The sequence below is a fragment of the Notamacropus eugenii genome, chromosome 3 (assembly GCF_028372415.1).
Source record: "Notamacropus eugenii isolate mMacEug1 chromosome 3, mMacEug1.pri_v2, whole genome shotgun sequence".
Lineage (NCBI taxonomy): Eukaryota > Metazoa > Chordata > Mammalia > Diprotodontia > Macropodidae > Notamacropus > Notamacropus eugenii.
Genome location: NC_092874.1, coordinates 215,809,652 through 215,827,667, shown reverse-complemented (window position 1 = coordinate 215,827,667; position 18,016 = coordinate 215,809,652). Strand labels below are relative to the sequence as shown.

At 36.6% G+C, this 18,016-nt stretch overlaps 1 protein-coding gene across 9 annotated transcripts in view; it reads right to left on the bottom strand.

Moving 5' to 3' along the window:
* CAPRIN2 (caprin family member 2) overlaps window positions 1–18,016 on the bottom strand; it is an 81,149-nt gene that overhangs the window by 27,955 nt on the left and 35,178 nt on the right. For 5 of the 9 annotated variants that reach the window (XR_011977118.1, XR_011977117.1, XM_072654403.1 and 2 more), the window contains exons 9-17: window positions 16,495–17,169; window positions 14,420–14,542; window positions 13,270–13,351; window positions 11,119–11,174; window positions 10,537–10,629; window positions 6,488–6,598; window positions 4,894–5,065; window positions 3,476–3,658; window positions 2,131–2,231 (exon numbers count right to left, since the gene is read on the bottom strand). Coding sequence is in view for 7 of the 9 variants with exons in the window: in XM_072654403.1 (XP_072510504.1) it covers window positions 2,131–2,231; window positions 3,476–3,658; window positions 4,894–5,065; window positions 6,488–6,598; window positions 10,537–10,629; window positions 11,119–11,174; window positions 13,270–13,351; window positions 14,420–14,542; window positions 16,495–17,169 (1,596 nt within the window). In the remaining 2 variants the exon portion in view is untranslated. The remainder of the gene's footprint in view (window positions 1–2,130; window positions 2,232–3,475; window positions 3,659–4,893; window positions 5,066–6,487; window positions 6,599–10,536; window positions 10,630–11,118; window positions 11,175–13,269; window positions 13,352–14,419; window positions 14,543–16,494; window positions 17,170–18,016) is intronic. The other 4 variants (XM_072654407.1, XM_072654409.1, XM_072654405.1 and 1 more) reach the window with 3 other exon arrangements.

Below are 18,016 nucleotides of genomic sequence, written 5' to 3'. Positions count from 1 at the left end.
AATTGCGTTTATATCCTTTGACCATTTGTCAATTTGGAAATGGTTTTTATACTTCTACATTTGTATTAGTTCCTTATAAAACTTGAATATGAGACCTGTATCAGAAAAATTTGCTGCAAATTATTTTCCCTCAGTTAACTGCTTCACAAAGTTTCTGTCTTTTCAAAAAAGAGAGGGAGGGTTAAGAATTAGGGTTAAGTAACAATTGCTCACTCATTAACTACCATGGCCTCAAATGATCATCTCTGCACAGATAATCCCAAATCTGTCATCAGCCCTAATTTCTCTCTTAAATTTCAGACTCCTATTTCCAACTTCCTCCAGAATGGTTCTACCTGTGTCCCAGAGGGCAGCCAGGAGGCAGAGTGAATAGAGTGCCACGCCTGGAGTCAGAAGACTGATAATTCTGACCAGCCTCAGACACTTACTAGCTGTGTGATTCTGGAGAGGTCACGTAACCGTTTGCCTCAGTTTCCTTATCTGTAAAATGGGCTGGAGAAGGAAATGGCAAACCTATCCAATATCTCTGCCAAGAAAATCCCCAAGTGAGGTCCAGAAGAGTTGGACACGACTGAAATGACTGGACAACAACTTATGTCCGTCCCCACCAGCACCACAAAATCAATATCCCTAAAGTGGAACTTATATTGCTCCCTAAAATCAGTTCCTGACTACCTTTATCCTTTCTATCAGTGGCACCACTAATCATCTGTTCTTCCATATTAGAAAACTGTAGCACTATCTTTGGATGTCGAAGGTGATGGAAGGAGAAAAGAGGGAAAAGAGACAATTCTGTTGATTCTACCAAGCCCAGGATTATTGATGTGGCTTCCCAATAGGTATTCCTGTCTTCTTTCTCTCCTTCCCATAGAAATCACTTCTTGACTTGCTAATGCTGCTAACTTCCTTTATATATGTATTTGATATTAATCTGTACAAAACTTTTCAATGGTTCTTACTTAATTGTGCCCTACCAAGTTCAAACTCCTTACTGTGGCATTCAAAGTCCTCCACAATCGGCCACCAGAGGCTCATCTCCAGTCATCCTGATCTATATCTTGCCACTGGACCCAGATGACTCCAGAGACGAAAGTGAGGCTGGTGACTGCACAGCCCTCCCTCACTTAAATCCAAATCACTTGCAAGTCATGGCATCACGTTTCTGATGTCATGGTCCTCTTCAAGAACAAAGAACACACCACAGCAGCAGCAATTGGGAACCATTTTGCATTTCCAGACCTTTTATTTCACATCTCCACATACTCTATTTATCAAACTGGACCACTTGCCATCTCCCATATGTCCTTCGTCTGCCTATAATGCCTTTGCTTATTACATTCCCAATATTCAGAATGCCAGTTTAATTCTTAGTCATCCTCCAATTCCATTGCCACCCCCTCTGGCCTCACTTCCAAACTCTAGTAGTAATGACTTTTCCCTCCACAGAATTCAGTAGAATTATGAACTTAGCTATGATACAGAAGGAAATGTGATCAGAACAGAGAACACCCCTCCTCTCCTCCTTCTACCAATGCACATCATAACCTATGACTCACGAGAGGAAGTTCTAGGAAGTTTCACAAAAGATGGGGTTAACTGACTTGCCCGAGTCATGCAACTCAACGATCAAAAGTAAGATTTGAACCTAAGCCTTCTCAAATGTGATTCCAACATTTTGCAATGCTTCCATACTTAGCTGTTTAACATTTTTACAGACTAAGTTCCAAGAGGGTAGGGCTTAGAAAATTAACTTCTGTGTTGCAACTTCATGTGTAAAATAGGGTTTACATTTGTTCAGGAGAAATGACTCAAGAACTGTTGTGAGAAAATTACTTAAATTTTAGTAAAATATTACATACATAAGTAATTCATCTTCCTCAGCATGCAGTCTGATACTTTACATATAGCAGGCACTTGATAAATGTATGTTGCCATAACCTAAAAATAATGTTTTCTTGTATGGGATGTATATTTTGACATATCTGAAGAGCTTTGTGTCAAGTTGTCACCCCAACATACCTCAGAATGTTTAGGAACATTCCATTCTTGAAAGATAGCTTTTTAAAAATATTCTAGTGTGGCTACCATTTTAATACACGAACAAGTGAACCGCTATGTATCGTCCCTTACCCTTTGGGAATATGGTGTTCCAGGATACTCTCTAGCTTGGAACTGAAGGTGACCGTAACTGCCATTGGCAACGACAGGGGATCCTCTGTAAGTATCAAAACCTAAAGAATTAAAAATTAGCACTGTTAGAGTTATTAAATTATCCTTTCCTTTGCTGAAAAGACCTTAGCTTTTAAATAACATGTTAATTATATTTACAAATATGGATCTATCTTTATAAACTGGCGCAAAAAAGTTCAGGGATAAAAATAGGTTCATTAATAGATGAATGAATAAAATAGGTTCATTAATCTAAATCACAGGTCATTGAACTCTGACCTAAAGGGTCAAATCCAGGCCCCTTTTTGTATGGTCTGTGAGCTAAGAATGGCTTTTATGGTTTAAAATACAATATAACTTTATTTTACAAAATGCAAAAAACCACTCCTCGCCCTTGGTCAGATGGCGTTTGGCCTACTGGCTGTAGTTTTCCAACGCTGGACTAAATCACAAACAATTCCCAAAAGACTCTCTGATTGCTGTTATGTGCTACACTCTGGTCACTGAGGTTACAAGGTTTACTTACTATACAAAGCAAAAAGTTTTTCAAGAAGCAAAGAATCTGAATTCCTATAGAAGAGAGATAAATATCTATCCTAGAAAAATATGGACAACCTTTCCTGTATCAAGTAATATAATCAACTTTTTTCATTTTATAAAAAAAAATTTAAGGCTTGTCATATATGCTTTAGATATATTGTAAATACTCTCCAAAAAACAGAGGATATTTAAAGAATTTATAATCTATCACATATGATAAAAGGTATATGGTAGAGAGGCAAAAGTCAAAACAATTTGAATCTAATAAAATCTACACAGCACTCATTAGGGGAGCAAAACAAAAGAAAAACTAGGCAACCAAGTACATGATCATTAGAAATGACTGAAAAAAAATGACAGTATATGAATGTAATTACATCATAACAATTAATTATGAAAAATTCAGAGAAACTTTTGGGAATATTCTTTTGAACTAATGCAGGGTAAATGAAGCAGAATCATGGGAACATACATAATCACTACAGTAATGCAAAGAAAATAAACACTATAACACATGAGAACTCAAATCAATGCAGGGCTCTTGATTCCAGAGAATCATTGAAGAAACAAACCTCTTTCATCTCAGTAGATGTAGAATGGGCTGTAGGGGGTAAAAGTATGAGTTTGTTTTGTTTAAAGGTATTTTATTATAAAATAGAGTTCTTTTAAAGAAAAACAAATGACAGCTGTTTAAAAAAACATTAAAACATTAAAAATACAAAGACAAAAAAAATGAAGCATAGCAGAAACTTATTCAAAACCATACCTTTATACCCACCAGGGGAGCGAAAGGAATTTGTCAGTGATCTCCCACCACGAGTACATCCTCTAATAGATCCTCGGTTACTAAGATATGATTGGGTGGATCTGGGGAACACATTAGTCTGTGCAGGATAAAAGGCAAGGCTACCACTGCTTACTTGAACTGCTCCATCAAGTTGACTGTTTGCTGCATAAGGAGAGGGTTCATGAAAATACCAAGAATTAAGAATCAAGAAATGTGAATATTGTTGCTGAATTAAAATTACTGAAAGGAAGAAACAAAACAAAAACTGATAACTCTGTGTGTGTTTCTCTGACAAAATTCTGGTATAGAAATGCAATTACACATCACAATCAGATGTACCTTGGTTCTTCCTGACTTCAGGTCTAGCACTCTATTTACTATAACAACTAGTTTAGACTAAAAAAAAAAAGGGGGTTTCTAAGGTAGTGAGAGGCCAATGCCAATAAACCAGAAGCCTTTAACAAGCACAATTTAAGTTCAAAGTTTCCTTAATCTTTCTGATACAGCAGGACAGGATAACATCTCAAAACAACAATCCCATCTTTAAGGTCTTTCCCAGTACTACACATTGAAAGTTCTTTTAATAAGCTTTTTTTCTCATCTTAATTAGATGTCTAATTTAAGAAAACATGAACTTGAAAACAGGCCAGTTATATAACACATCATCAGTGACTGCTTTCAATAGCCAGCATCCATAAAGTACTTTAAAGTTTCCAAAGAATTTTACAAATTCTCATTTGATCCCCACAACAACCCTGGGAGGTAAGAGTTGTTGTTATTCCTTTTGCACAAATGAGGAAACTGACACAGACAGAAGCTAAATGACTTCCCCAGGGTCTCACTTTGAGAAATACTTGATTCAAACTGCCTACTGTAAGCAAAATGACTGGATTAATACACATTAGCAATAATTTGCAATCTCCGAGATCTCTAGTGAGACTGGCAAGACTACTGTTATATACGTCATAAATGAGAGACTGCATAACAGTAAATTGTGAACCAGCCTCAGTCAGGAAGATCTGGGTTTAAGTCCTACTTGACCTTTACATACAATGTGACTACAGGCAAATCTCCTAGCCTTTTACTGCTCAAAGCAGTAAGTTACAAATTAAGTTGCTAATCTATCAGTGGAAGGGGGTTTCCGCACCAGAAATCCCCCATCCTGATAAAAATCCAGGTCTTCTAGTCTGGATGAAAACATAGAATAAAAAATTATAAAATAGCACTGAGCCTAACTACAAATGAAAAATAGTGGTATTTTCAAGGCACTATAATGTCCCTCATGGTAGACACTATCTTGCTTTTATTTGTGCTTCAGGACTTAGTATGGTGCCTGGGACATAGTAAGTCCTTAACAATTGCCATTACCATCCATTCACATTCCAAATTTTTCTTACCAGTCTGCTCTTGGGAGAGAGTAGTTTGTTCCACATGTGTAGATGGCAATGGGCACTGGGGTGCTGTCTGTGTACTTGCTGTAGTATAACTCTGATTATAGCCACTTGAATAAGGTGAGTCTTTTACCTCTTGTTCTTTCCGTGGAGGTAAAGGTGCATTCACATTGAAAACCTGAGAGAGGCAATTGCATATTTTGAGTGGTTTGCAATTTTTCTTTCAAGAGAATTTCACTGAGAGATATCTAATAAAATTCCACAATGTTCAATACTTGTGGATAGTTTTAGATTTCTTACAGAATCTAAATCCTGTAGCAAAAGACAAAATAACCCAGGTAACGAACACACAAAAAAGAGGCTAACATAAACAAAATGTAAGATTTCCACTTACTCTAATAATTTATTTCATGTATGGAGAATGACACATATATTTTGAAGAATCCTTTACTGATTTACTCATTCCCATGCCCATCAATGTTTATACCCTAGTAATCTGCATTTACTTTCTTGCCTATTCCTTTAAATAATTAATATGTACAGAAATAATTAAGCTCTTTTGAATGTCTACCATGCTCAAGACATGGCAAGAAAGAGAAGACAGACAATCTGTACCTATAATTTAGTTGAGGACACAAGGAATATGAAGATGATAATGTGGAGATAAGTAGCACAGAAAGTTAAAGTTAAGGAAGTTCACAGGAGACAAAGAAAGCTTACTATGTATGGGTTTGATATGGTCAAGGAAGGCTTCTTAGAAGAGACGGGCCTTAAGCTAGAAATTATTCAGACAGGCAGACAAAAGAGGCAGCTGTGGCAAGGCTCAAAGAGAGAATGCACATGGCATATTCAGGACAGTGAACTGTATTGTATTAGAGGCTTTTAATTTTTTTAAGTCATAAAAAAAAGATAAAAAATTAATTTGGTGCCAGACTGTGAAGAACTCTGAAAGTGAGGCTAAAGAATTTGGATCTCACCCTAGCAGCATGACAAAAACAATGTTTCAGGAGCTGGTGGTGGGCAGCTAGGTAGCAGCTAGGTAGGCAGCAGATAAAAGTGCCAGGCCTGGAGTCAGGAAGACTCATCTTCCTAAGTTCAAATACAGCTTCAGACACTTGCTAGCTGTGTGATTTGTAACACTATTTGCCTCAGTTTCCTCATCTGTAAAATGAGTTGGAGAAGGAAATGGCAAACTACTCCAATATCTTTGTCAAGAAAATCCCAAATGGGGTCACAAAGAGTTGTATACAACTGAAAACAACTGAACAACAACAACAACAAAAATCTACTGGTATTCTCAGATTTGCTATCTCTGTATCCTGATTTTTTAAAAAATCAGTAAGAAAGTCAACAATGTTCTGGTAGGTTTGAACTCTGATATATGCTCTTTTAATATACATTGAGCATGAAGATTTTTCACTAACTATTTGGATAACTACTACAAGCCCCAGAAAAAGAGATGTTTTCTCATCCCACTAGGTATAACATATAGCTTAAGTAAAAAGGAAATAAAATAAACAACACAGTAACATTAGCTCTGAACCAAAAATTCCAACCTTCCTGTCTGCATAGCTTGAAAGGTGACTATACTCATGGTTACCGTACTACTGCTTGCTGGAGGTGACTGGAAGACCTGTTCCTGGGAAGCTTGTGACATGGGGGGATTTGCAGAAGGTAGTGAAGTTAGCTGCTTACTTGGAGGAATTGTTGCCTAGGGAAGAAAAAAAGTTAGGGTTTTCAGCCTGTGATCCATTATATACTACAAGTAGTTAGCTTATACTAAACCCCAGATTGTCACAAGTCAGCAGACTGGGCAGGATGATATTTGGACATGGCCAAACAAAAGATTAGCTTGTGCTTACAATTCAAATCTTGAATGCTGAGGATGCACACCAGTGCTTGATTTGCAGCAGCATGCTGACAAAGTGAAAGTATCTTAATTGAGCACAGGCCTTCCATCAATTTAGAAGATGAGCAGTTTAAAATGCAGCTAACACACTCTTAAATTTATGATTTTCCAATTAAGACCAATTCAAAATTTGTAAAAATTTGAATAAAACTGCAGTCTGAGAAAATCCTAAAACTTTGGGCCAAAGTATAATTTTCAAATGTTTGTATTCAACAACTTAAGTTACAAAACTGGGAGGAAAGCTGCCAGTCAGCACCAAAAGAGCCAGAAAATTAAATGTCTATTTTAATAATCAATTCTTAACAAGCCAAAGGATTTATCAGTCCATATAAGTGAATTCAACAAATTATATAACAAAGGGAATCACATAGCCAACTACAGGTAAGTTTAACTATCTCTTAACTAGACACAGCAGCAAGCTTCACATTCATATTCAACATACTATCCACTGCCTAACAGGACATCATACTAAGAGGTGGATTAGCACCTCAAATGAAGGATGAGTTTCAACTTGGCACCAAAACCCAATATTATTCCAAATAAATTTGGAATATTATTTTATGTTTTCTAGAGACTTGTTCTAACAGAAACTGTATCATTAAGTACTGTACTATGCAAAAAAGCAGTTACGTAGAACTAAAAGCACTTCCATCATTTTGTCAAAATAGCACTCTGACAAAGATAAACAAGAAAGTAGCAGTTCACATGGGGTAGGTAATAGAGTGGTATATTTGATCAGAAAGATCTGAGATTAAACCCTGTCTCTGATAATGAATTTCTCTGTCATCAGTTTCTTCATTAGTAAAAAAGAAAAAAAATGAATACATGTAGTACCTAGCTTATACTGTTTCAGTGAAGGCTAAAGTGAGATTTTCCATAAAGGATTTTGCAAAACTTTAAGTACAATATTGATGTCCATTATTATTATAACCCGTAATTCAGTCACTGAGAGAAACACAGCTACAATAAACCCTCCATTTCAATTCATAGTGACAAGGATAAATACTTTTTCTCAAAGTAATCCTAAAGATAGCACATATATTAAGGAAACTGGTCAATTCCTTATAATCTTTCAACTCTTTTGTCTACTATTTAGAAGCTTAAACTGAGTAAAGACAAAAAGCCTTTCATTCTTATATACAAGCTAAAATTAATTAAAGAGAATGTAGAAAGCATGCAAGCTTTTAAGTGCCACTTCACAATTTATTTTTTAAAATAAGCACTTCTTTCACAGCCTATACATATTCAGGATTAACTATTTCTGCCCTTAAAAAATGTCAAAGTAACATTGCCATGGCTCCCAGTCCCTCGGTCTCTCAATCTAGGAGTCATCCTGGATTCCTCACTATCTCCCCAACTCTCCACATACAATCTGTTTCCAAGACCTGTCGATTTCACTATTTCTCAAATATGTTCCTTTCTCTCCTCTGACACTGCCACCTCTCATGCAGGCTCTCATTCCCTCACTTCTGAATTACTGCAACAGCCTGTCTGCCCCAAGTCTCTTCCCACTCCAGTTCATCCTCCATTCAGACATTACAGCGATTTTCCTAAAACACCACCCCCTTATTCAATAAATGCCAGTGCCTCCTTTTTGCCTCCAGGAATAAATACAAAATGCTGTTTGGTATTCAAAGCACTTCATAACCTAGCCACCCCAACACCCCTACCCCTGCCCCCAGGGCCAGTCTTCTTACACCTTACTCCTGGATCCACTGACAATGGCCTCCTGGCTGTGTTATGAACAAGACATTCCATCTCTCAGCTCCAGGTATTTTTGCTGACTGTCCCTCAGGTCTAGAAAGCTCTCCCTCCTCTACCCTGACTACTGACTCCCTGGCTTCCTTCAAGTCCCAGCTAAAATCCCACCTCCCACAAGAAGCCTTCCCCAACTCCTCTTAATTCCACTGCCTCCCTGTTAATTATCCATTATTTTCCTCTACTTAGCTTGCTCTGTATATATTTGTTTGCATGTTGTCTCCCCCATTAGATTTTAAGCTCTTTGAGGGCAAGAACTGTCTTTTGTCTGTTTTGCTCTCCCCAGTCAAGCACAGTACATGGCACATAGTGGGCACTTAATAAATGTTTACCCATTAAGTTTTCAGACATTAAGCAATGTAAGTGCTCAGCATCCGAACAAAAAGATTAGGCCAAGACTACTGAAATAGCTTCATTCTGTTCAGTCAAAGAAACAGTTCATCTCTTCAAAGTCAAGGACTTTAATCTATCCCAATGCTCAAGAACTGAAAAGGGTAAAAAGCAGAAGAAGCATACTCATTTATACAACTCTGGTTGAGCCTTTAGAAATCTTAGGTAGTGACTAAGCAAAATGTTAAGTTCTAAGGTCCTAGGGATTTTCAGTAATCAATCTCATGGCTCCCCTTTGGTCTGTTTTTCTATGCCTTAAAATGTTCAAGTACAACTCTGAGGTGATACCAAGCCCAAGACTACAGATCCCTACATGTTCCAATCCATTTTAGCTCTATTTCAGACCCCTCTCTCTAAAAATGCACTAAACATATACTTCTACTGAAACTACTCATTTCTGACATGTAGTCTCCTCTCCAACCCAAATAGAAAATCCTGCATATGTGTTAATTTTGGTGTCTTCCTTCTATTGATATATCCAATTTATCTTGTGTATGGTTTGTTTGTGCCTAATTATTTATGTCTCTCTGAAACTGTGAGCTCCTTGAGAGCAGGGATTATTTTTTGCCTTTCTTTCATTGCTAGCACATAGAAGAAAGCCTAGCACACAGTAGGTGTTTAAAAATTTTTACTGACTGTTACTCTGGGTAGTCACAGAAAGTTAAAGCACCTGACAGAACTCTATTCCAATATAGCAGACAGACAATGGAACCTAGGGAGTACAGCATATTTTCCAATTATGAACTTATTAAAACTATGAGGTCTTAGTTCCTGTAACTAGGTATGAAAAGAGCTTAAATATCACAGTCCTCACTGTTTTGGCTATCTTTAGTATATCTATAAAACCAAGAGTTAAAATCAGTTGATATCTTATAAATATATCTATAAATTTGTAGTCACTACATGTACGGTGGTAGCCAGAGCCTAGGAACATGACTCCAAGTCTCACAGAGAATGTAAATTACTTTGAGTAAATGTAAACAGCAAAAGAAGCTCCAACTATCCCATGGGAAAACTTGCACATGACCCTCCCTGGCTATATATGCTTCCTTTGTTCAGTCTCTGTTTAATAACCTTGATCTCACCTAGGGTTGGTGCAGGGATCTACAATGTGACTTTGTCCTGCTGCCACCCAGGACCTAAGTTAACTTAATTAATCCTAACAAAACCTGTGAATAACCGAGCTGGTATAAGCCCCCTCTTTTTTGGTTATCTCTCAGTATTCTCTTAGATGGTATGCCACTTATAACTGGCAGATTGTACAGATCTGCCCCCTTACATTGCACACCTTTGAGTCCATACCTCCCAATACAATTACTTTATTACAGGCTGAGTCTACTTTCCAAATCAAATTGCTATTCCATTTGATTGGTTATTTAGCTTTTGTTCCTTATTGTATCAAGGCAGAATGGAAGCTAGTTTAACAAAAACAAAGCCAGGTATTCTTCAACACATTAGTGAAGCATAACTATGAAATCATGCAATAGGTCATTCAGTTTATAAATAAAAATCAGCCCTATTACTGCCACCTCTACTCAGTTACAAAAGTAAAGCTAGTGTTGCTTTGTGATCAGAATCAATGTATTTATTACCTGAGGAGTCTCTAGCTCTGTTTCAGATCCAGAAGAAGCCTGATCAGCAATCACTAAAGAATTTGTACTATGCTTAACGGGAGAAGCAGCAGCCTACATAGAGGAAAATAAAATAGTCAAACTGAAATATAATTTACCAAAAGACACTTATAAAAAGGGCTTTTTGGTCATGAGTATGACTAAATCAGCAGTAAAATTATAGTACCCATTAAAGTCTGTAAAGTACAAACATTTAGCTCAGGAACTACACTCTACCATCTTTCCCAGTTCTAAAATACTGTACTACTAAGCAAGTTATGCATGTAATACTATAGTTCAGGAGCCAGTTGTTTAGAGGGCAACTCATTATTCCTTTCACTCGCAATATATATTCTACTCTATCCTAGAATCACTTATTCCAAGATAATTTATGAGCAGTTCCAGTGGTAATCAAATTTTACATTACCACACCTTTGACATGTGTCTGAGTAGTGTACAGAATAACGCTTTCTCATTAGGAGCTATTTAAGTTCTGGGTTCTTAGGAAGCCAAGGTTCAAAGGACAGATTAATTGACTAACAACTCTAGAGACTAAGCACTTACTTGTAATGGCTCTTGAAGAAAGTCATTTTGGTTGGGTAGCTTCTGTTCTATGGAAGCTGCAAAATATATAAGTAAACTAATGTTGGAAAAAGTGAGATTTTATTTCTTCCATCTCTATAAATTAGGTAGCAGGTTGGAGGGAATATTGCAGAAAGTACTAGTTGCAGTTGAGCTACAGCATCTAACGTTCAGTTCCTTAAAGATTTGATAATGTATCTTTAAAATAACAAGTTGAATAAAGATTTGCCAAAAAGGGAGGAAAAGATACCTGTTCTCACTATATTAATATTACAAGGATTAAAAAAAACAGCAGAAGAAAATAGCATTTTGAACTTTCATAAAAAGAGTCAAGTTATTAACTACAGTATATAAACCTCCCTGTTTCTTCTGTTCTAAAAACTTTCCCTTAACCCTGCTACCACACCCTTCAAGCTACTATCTAATCTCTTCTCCACTACCAAATGTGAAGTGAGAAAAAAAAGGAAAAAAATAATTCTGGAACTATAATCAAATCAATTGCCATTGCTACTGGAAAGCATATGTCAATATATGTACATTTATTCTAGCCTTAAAAAACAAAAACAAATTCCAAGTTCACACTGAGAGATTTGGTCTCATATACAATCCTGTTTCTGTTCCTTTATACAGGGAAATATTTATGCTTGTGAGGTTAATAATAAGAAATAAGTGAAAAATAAAAAAGAATGTAAACTATTCCTTGAGGGTAGGAACTGTCTTACTCTTGTATTTGCGACTCAGCATTCAGCACAGTTCTTTGTTCACAGCAAATACTTAATATCTTTTCATTCATTCATTACTCAGACCCTTAATAATCTGGCTTCTATCCCTCCTATTCTGAAATAGCTCACTCGAAAGTCCCTTGACCTCCTTATCATTAAAGCAAATGGATTTCCACCTTCTAATCTCATTCCCATCCTCCTTTTCCTCCACCTACTTCTTGGTACTATTTCCCTCCGGTTTCATGGTTCACCTTTTGACCATCCTTTCTGCTTTGTGCTGATAACGCATCCTCTTGGCCTTTAAATGTGGACGTACTCTAACGTTCTGTCCTACACCCTCCTCATTCTCCTACACAGTCTCTCCCTTGGTGGTCTCATCTCTTCCATTCTTGGGAATGGAATCATATTCATGTTCCTTCAAGGTCTAACTCAGATGTCATCTCCTCCATGAAACCTTCCTTGACTGGTTTCTGACCTCTCCCTCCCCTACACCCAGGAAAAAATGCTGCTTCAATTTCTCAGATCACTTTGCTAGGCCTTTCCCTTATAGCATTGCAGGGAATTTGTCTTTCCCTTTCACCATCATCATTATATTGTAATTTCTTCAAAAGCCGGACATATGTTATATCCAAGGGTGTGCAGAAGCCAGCTCAAACCAGCTTGCAAAAGCCAATTGTACATTATAAACCAGCCCTTGAATTACAGTTTCACTGATGGTCTAGACCTAAGAATAATGGAGAAAATATTAATAACACAGATTAAATTTTAAATGTTGATGATTCACAAATCAACCCATCCAGCCCTAACCTCTCTCTAGATTTCCAATCTGAGTCTCCATAAACCTTTCAGAGATTTCCAATTGGAGTGTCAGTCACTTTGCAAAACAAAAGTTCAATGGTATTCAATTTACAGATTGTGAAGTTCAATATATCCAGTTTTGGGGGGTTTGATAGCTGTACTAGGTTTAGGTATATAAAACAGTTTCAATCCATCCACAATCCTGGGACCTTAGGGTTCCAGGAATACAAACACAAAAATTAAGCAATTCCTGCTCTCAAGAAGCCTGAATTCTAACAAAAAAAAAGTTTCAAATATATTTTAAGAATTAAAATCACAGGCCAAATTGACAGAATATGAGAGTACGTACTCCAAAAGAAGGAACAGGGCAAAGCTTCAAATATTGCTATGTTCTGCCTCCAAATTATGTAACAGGTTGGTGTGTTCCAAGAAATATCATTTTAATCTATTACCTAAATGTTTGTTCCTATCAAATTCAACAATCACAGAAACACTGAGCAGGCACAGATGACTAGTCAGTTTGGAGTGCCTTCCAACTTGGCAGTACTTTCTAGCAAGATCACTCTAGTGTGAAAGGATGACTGTAACTAAAGAATTCAGACTGATTACATACCTTCAGGACTATCTGGAATAACTGAAGGCAGCTGTGGTGAAGGAATTGCACTTGAAGGCTTGTCAAAATCCAAAACCGATTCCTTAAGTTTACCATTTTTTTAAAAAAAATCAAAGCAAAATTAAAGATTACGAAGTAGAAGTAAAGATTATTAATTCATTTAAAAGCTCTGTTACCAGTAAGCAAGCTATAAGCTCAAACTTGCCTGTGGTGACTTTTACAATGCATAGTATTTTTATTTGAAAACTGCAGTAGAATATCAAACTTAGATCCTCCTATCATCTGCATAAAAGTTTTAAGCAGCTTTTTAAAAAAGTCTAGTCTAAAGCAGCTGCCAAAATAACTGAAGCCACTTTCTACAATTATATGGAATCATTCTTACTTGGGAAAAAAAGAATTTCCAAAGCATCATCTTTACATAAGAGTATCTTAGCCCTTACTTTTGTGTGGTAAAGCTTTTATTCAATTAAACTAAGAGAAACTCCAACTTCTTTTGTCTCAGACACCTACTGGTTCATGTTATTGAGTTAATGATACCGCTTAAACTTTCCTTCCTGTACCAGTCAAACCTAGCCATTCCATGAAACCTTCCCTTTCTAGTTTTACATTCAATGACCTTAATCTTTGAACTTTTGTGATATTTAGTTGACACCACCTGATTTAGCCTAGAAAATGTAAGCTTTTACATAGTTTGATCTAACACAGAGTTTGCTTTGAGCAAAGCAGACAGGTGGTACAGTGAATAGATACTAGACCTAGAGTCGGGAAGACCTGAGTGCAAATGCTTCCTCAGATACTTACTAGCTGTCTAACCCTAGACAGGTCACTTAACTTCTGTCTGTCCTATAAAATAACACCTATATCTCAAGGTTGTTGGAAGGATAAAATGAAATATTTGTAAGGTGCTCTGCAACCTTAGAGCACTATATAAATGCTAGGTTACTACTATCTCCCCAAGTGAGTTATAAGATATTTGAGGACAGAGACTATTTTATTCTTTTAAATCCTAAACATTACTGAACATATAGGGGGTACCCAAAATTTGTTCATTTGAAGTAAAGTGCTGACAAGCAATTGTTTTAATGGCCCTATGGATGTTTTAAAGGTCCTATATTTAAAGGGCCTAACTAAAAACCACTTACACTCTTACCTGCATAAAGTTATAAGTTCCCTGAATCTGAGTCATCAGATCCTGAAGCTTTTCTTTCTTCAGAACTGAATCATTTGGAGGGGCAGAAGGGGTATCTGCAGACTTATTCAAAAGCTTAGGCACCTGAGAGAGAAGTCCATAAGGGAGAAGAAAATGAAATTAAATTCTTCTATTAAAGAAATCTTTGCCATTAAGTTACAAAGAAATAATTCATAGTAGCATTTCATATCCAGAATCACTAGAGAAAGCAAGTTTTCCCTATTTTAAATTTTTAAGCCCTTTTGGATGGACTCAAAAGTGTATTGTGTTGATCTCCACAATCTTAAACACAAGCACCACAATTTAACCTTATTCATGATGACTTAGTGACATAGTTGCCTTACTGCACAGTACAAGGACACCGCTCCAGGGCTGAGGTGATATGCCTAGTGACTCATGTAGAAGCGACTGACCAACTAAGTAGAGTGAGACGTGACTCGGTGTAGCCACCATGGACAGCCAAGTTCATAAACAAAGATTTTCCTTTCCTCAGTCTTTTTGGTTCTTCTCATGTTCTAGGGAGTTAAGGCTGCTGCATAAAGTAACTGCCAGATCACCAAAACATTGCCTGCTTCACTTTCATGTTCTACCTTTAAGTATTGCTACACCTATTACTCTCAGTATTCTGTTATCTCAAGCTCTCCATGAGATGGGTTTGCCAAACATCTGAGCCTTTCTGATCTCTCAGGAAGCAGATAGGTCCCAACACAAAAAGCCGTCCTTATACTAAATTCCATTCAAGGGTAATCAGTGACAGAAAGAAGCCATATATAGACTCTGATGATTTTATAAATAAAATCCTGTAACTACTATTAAGCTCTAGTTTTATAAACACTGGCATAAAATCGTATTATAATTTTACTCATCTGTCAAATTTAGTCCACAAAATACAAGAACAACGTTCTGCAGAGGTAGGCTTAGAAAACTATAGTTAGTGATTATAAGAACATTTTTAAAAAGGTAATGTAGGACAAATAAATCAGAGTTGTGGCAATAATTTTGCCATCAAGATACTCTCCATCAGACAGACGTAAGCTGGGGGTCATTTATTCATTTTATTCTATGCTTGAATATGCCCAAGGATCACAAGGTTACAGAGAAAAACCTTGGTTTGAGTTCAACTGCAAGCAAGTCTCTTTTGAGGTATGAAATACTGGCCAATACAAAAAACTTTATATTCTTTAACAAGCGACATAAATTTTGCGTTGTGGGCAACACAAATGATTTAAAACAAAAGGATTAAAAACAGAGGAACCCATGGGGATTACAAAACATTCACTAAAAGCTTTTACAATCTATTCCAAAGTTTGAACTTGAATGAAGGTGTAGGTTCTCAATAGCTACATGTATAATAATAAATAATCAAAACTGTTGACTCACAAGTGTTCCCTTGGACATAGCTTCTCTTTATTTCCTAAACTATGTTTTCCCATACAACACAGTTAGCTATTCCATTAATTATCTTTACACCCACTGAAGGAAACATTTCTATTCCCACTATATCGTAGGGCAAAATTCAAATTTGGATCATGTCTTCGCTACCAAAATGCTTTATCTTAACAAATAGGTACAAAAAGTTGTTAGGAAGACACATCAACAAACATAAGCATGAAAGTGAAGCAGCAAGATTAACCATACCAGACGATATCACTATTGTGCCTAGAATATTATTTCTAGCACAAAAAGTTTTCTTTATTCCATAGTGTTTTTGTACATTATCTACTTTTTCACTTCGTGATTGTGTTGCTATCTGTGTTCTGAGTTCTAAAATGTAAGAGTCACAATTTCAATATCAGTGCCTATTATTTCAGCACCAAGTTAATTAGCTAGTTTTCACAAGAGGAAATTTCACCTCAAACTGAAGTAGCTAAACACAAACGAAATATCTAAAAGGTAGCTGGATCTGGCAAATAAAGAACAGAATTAAATCAAATTAAACAGCTGTATTGGCAAGGGCTATAAAAAAGGGTCTCAATAGAGTTAGAAAACAAGTTTTCTAAAATGCTAACAGCAGAATAATGCCCATCAAAACTCACATCTTTGGATTCTGAATCATACTTCCTGGTCATCAGTTGCCCATTCATTACAAGGCTGGCTGCTGGAGGTCCCCAGGACTTTGAAGGAGATTGTAATTGCTTCAGTAAAGCCTGTTTCTGACTCTCAACATTGGCTTCCCATGGCTCTGAAATTTCAGGTGGCTTTGTATCTTGTTCTTCATGAACTGAAGTTGGCCAAGACCTAATGGCCTTCTGTTCATTCTGTGCAGGAGTCCAAGACTTGGGAGTCTGTTTCTTTGGCTCCAACTCTTTCTGCAGAGGAGTGACCCAAGTCTTTAGTGATTCCTTTTTCTTCTGTTCCTTCTGACTACAGACTGCATTAGATTTAGGAATGTCTTGTTCCCATGTCCCATGAACTATGTTGGACTTAGAGATTTCTTGCATTTTCTGTTCTTCCTGAAGATCAATAGTAGTAGATTTTGGACTCTCCTGATTATCCTGTTCTGGAGTTAACACAGGTTTTGCAGTCTCCTGTTGCTTAACAGAATCCCAAGACATCAGAGACTCCAGCTTCTTCTGGCCTTCTAAGTCAGCAATCACTTCCCAGCATTTTGTAAGATTTGGCTTCCTGGTATAATCTTCTTCCCAAGATTGCTGTCCCTCTGGTTTCTTGCTTGAATACTCAACTTCAGATAGGTAGCGTCTGTTGAGAAACTAAACCAGAGAAGTCCACTTATGCTTAAGATATAAAATTAGGAAGGCTATTTATCTGACTGAATAAATGTGCTTGTTTTTGCCAAGATCTCTTTCACCATGCTACAGACAAAATCAGAGCAGGGGAATGGACAAATAAAGGAGGGGTTTAAGTAGAAGACACTGATGGAGAAACTGAAGAAAGGGAGCCCTAGAGTGCACAAAGATAAAACTACACCTATTTGAGGACTATAGACCACGTCCTAGGTCTTGCTTATTACGCTGCTGCCTTTGACTGCTTAAGGAAAAAGCAAAAGACCAGAAGCATCTTTACACTTCTTTGGTGAACTTTATTCGGCTTCCTGGATTCTACAACAGGACATAGGTGGTAACTCGATATATTTACAAGGAAATAACATTGTGACTTATGACTTATTGGGTTAGTCTAAAGCATTTGTGTATTATGACCAAATTTGATTGATACTAAATATTAAATAATGATTCAGCATTTTTAAAAAGCTTATTGACAAGAACAAAAATCATATGAAGATACCAATAAAAAAGACACAGAAAAGGTTTTTGATGGAAGTACGACAACCATTCATGTTTTTCAAAAAGTATAGGAACAAAAGGATCTTTCTTTAATATTACCAAAAACATTTTTCTAAGACCAAATACTAACATGATTTACAATGGAAAAATGATGAAAGATTTCCTAGCAGGATCATGAGTTAATCAATCCTGTCCATTGTCACCAATACTTTTGTTGTCAAAGAACTAGAAATGCTGACTACAGTAATAAGAAATTAAGAGAATTAGTATAGGGGAGGAATCAAAATTATTACTCTTTGTCTAAGACATTAAAGTT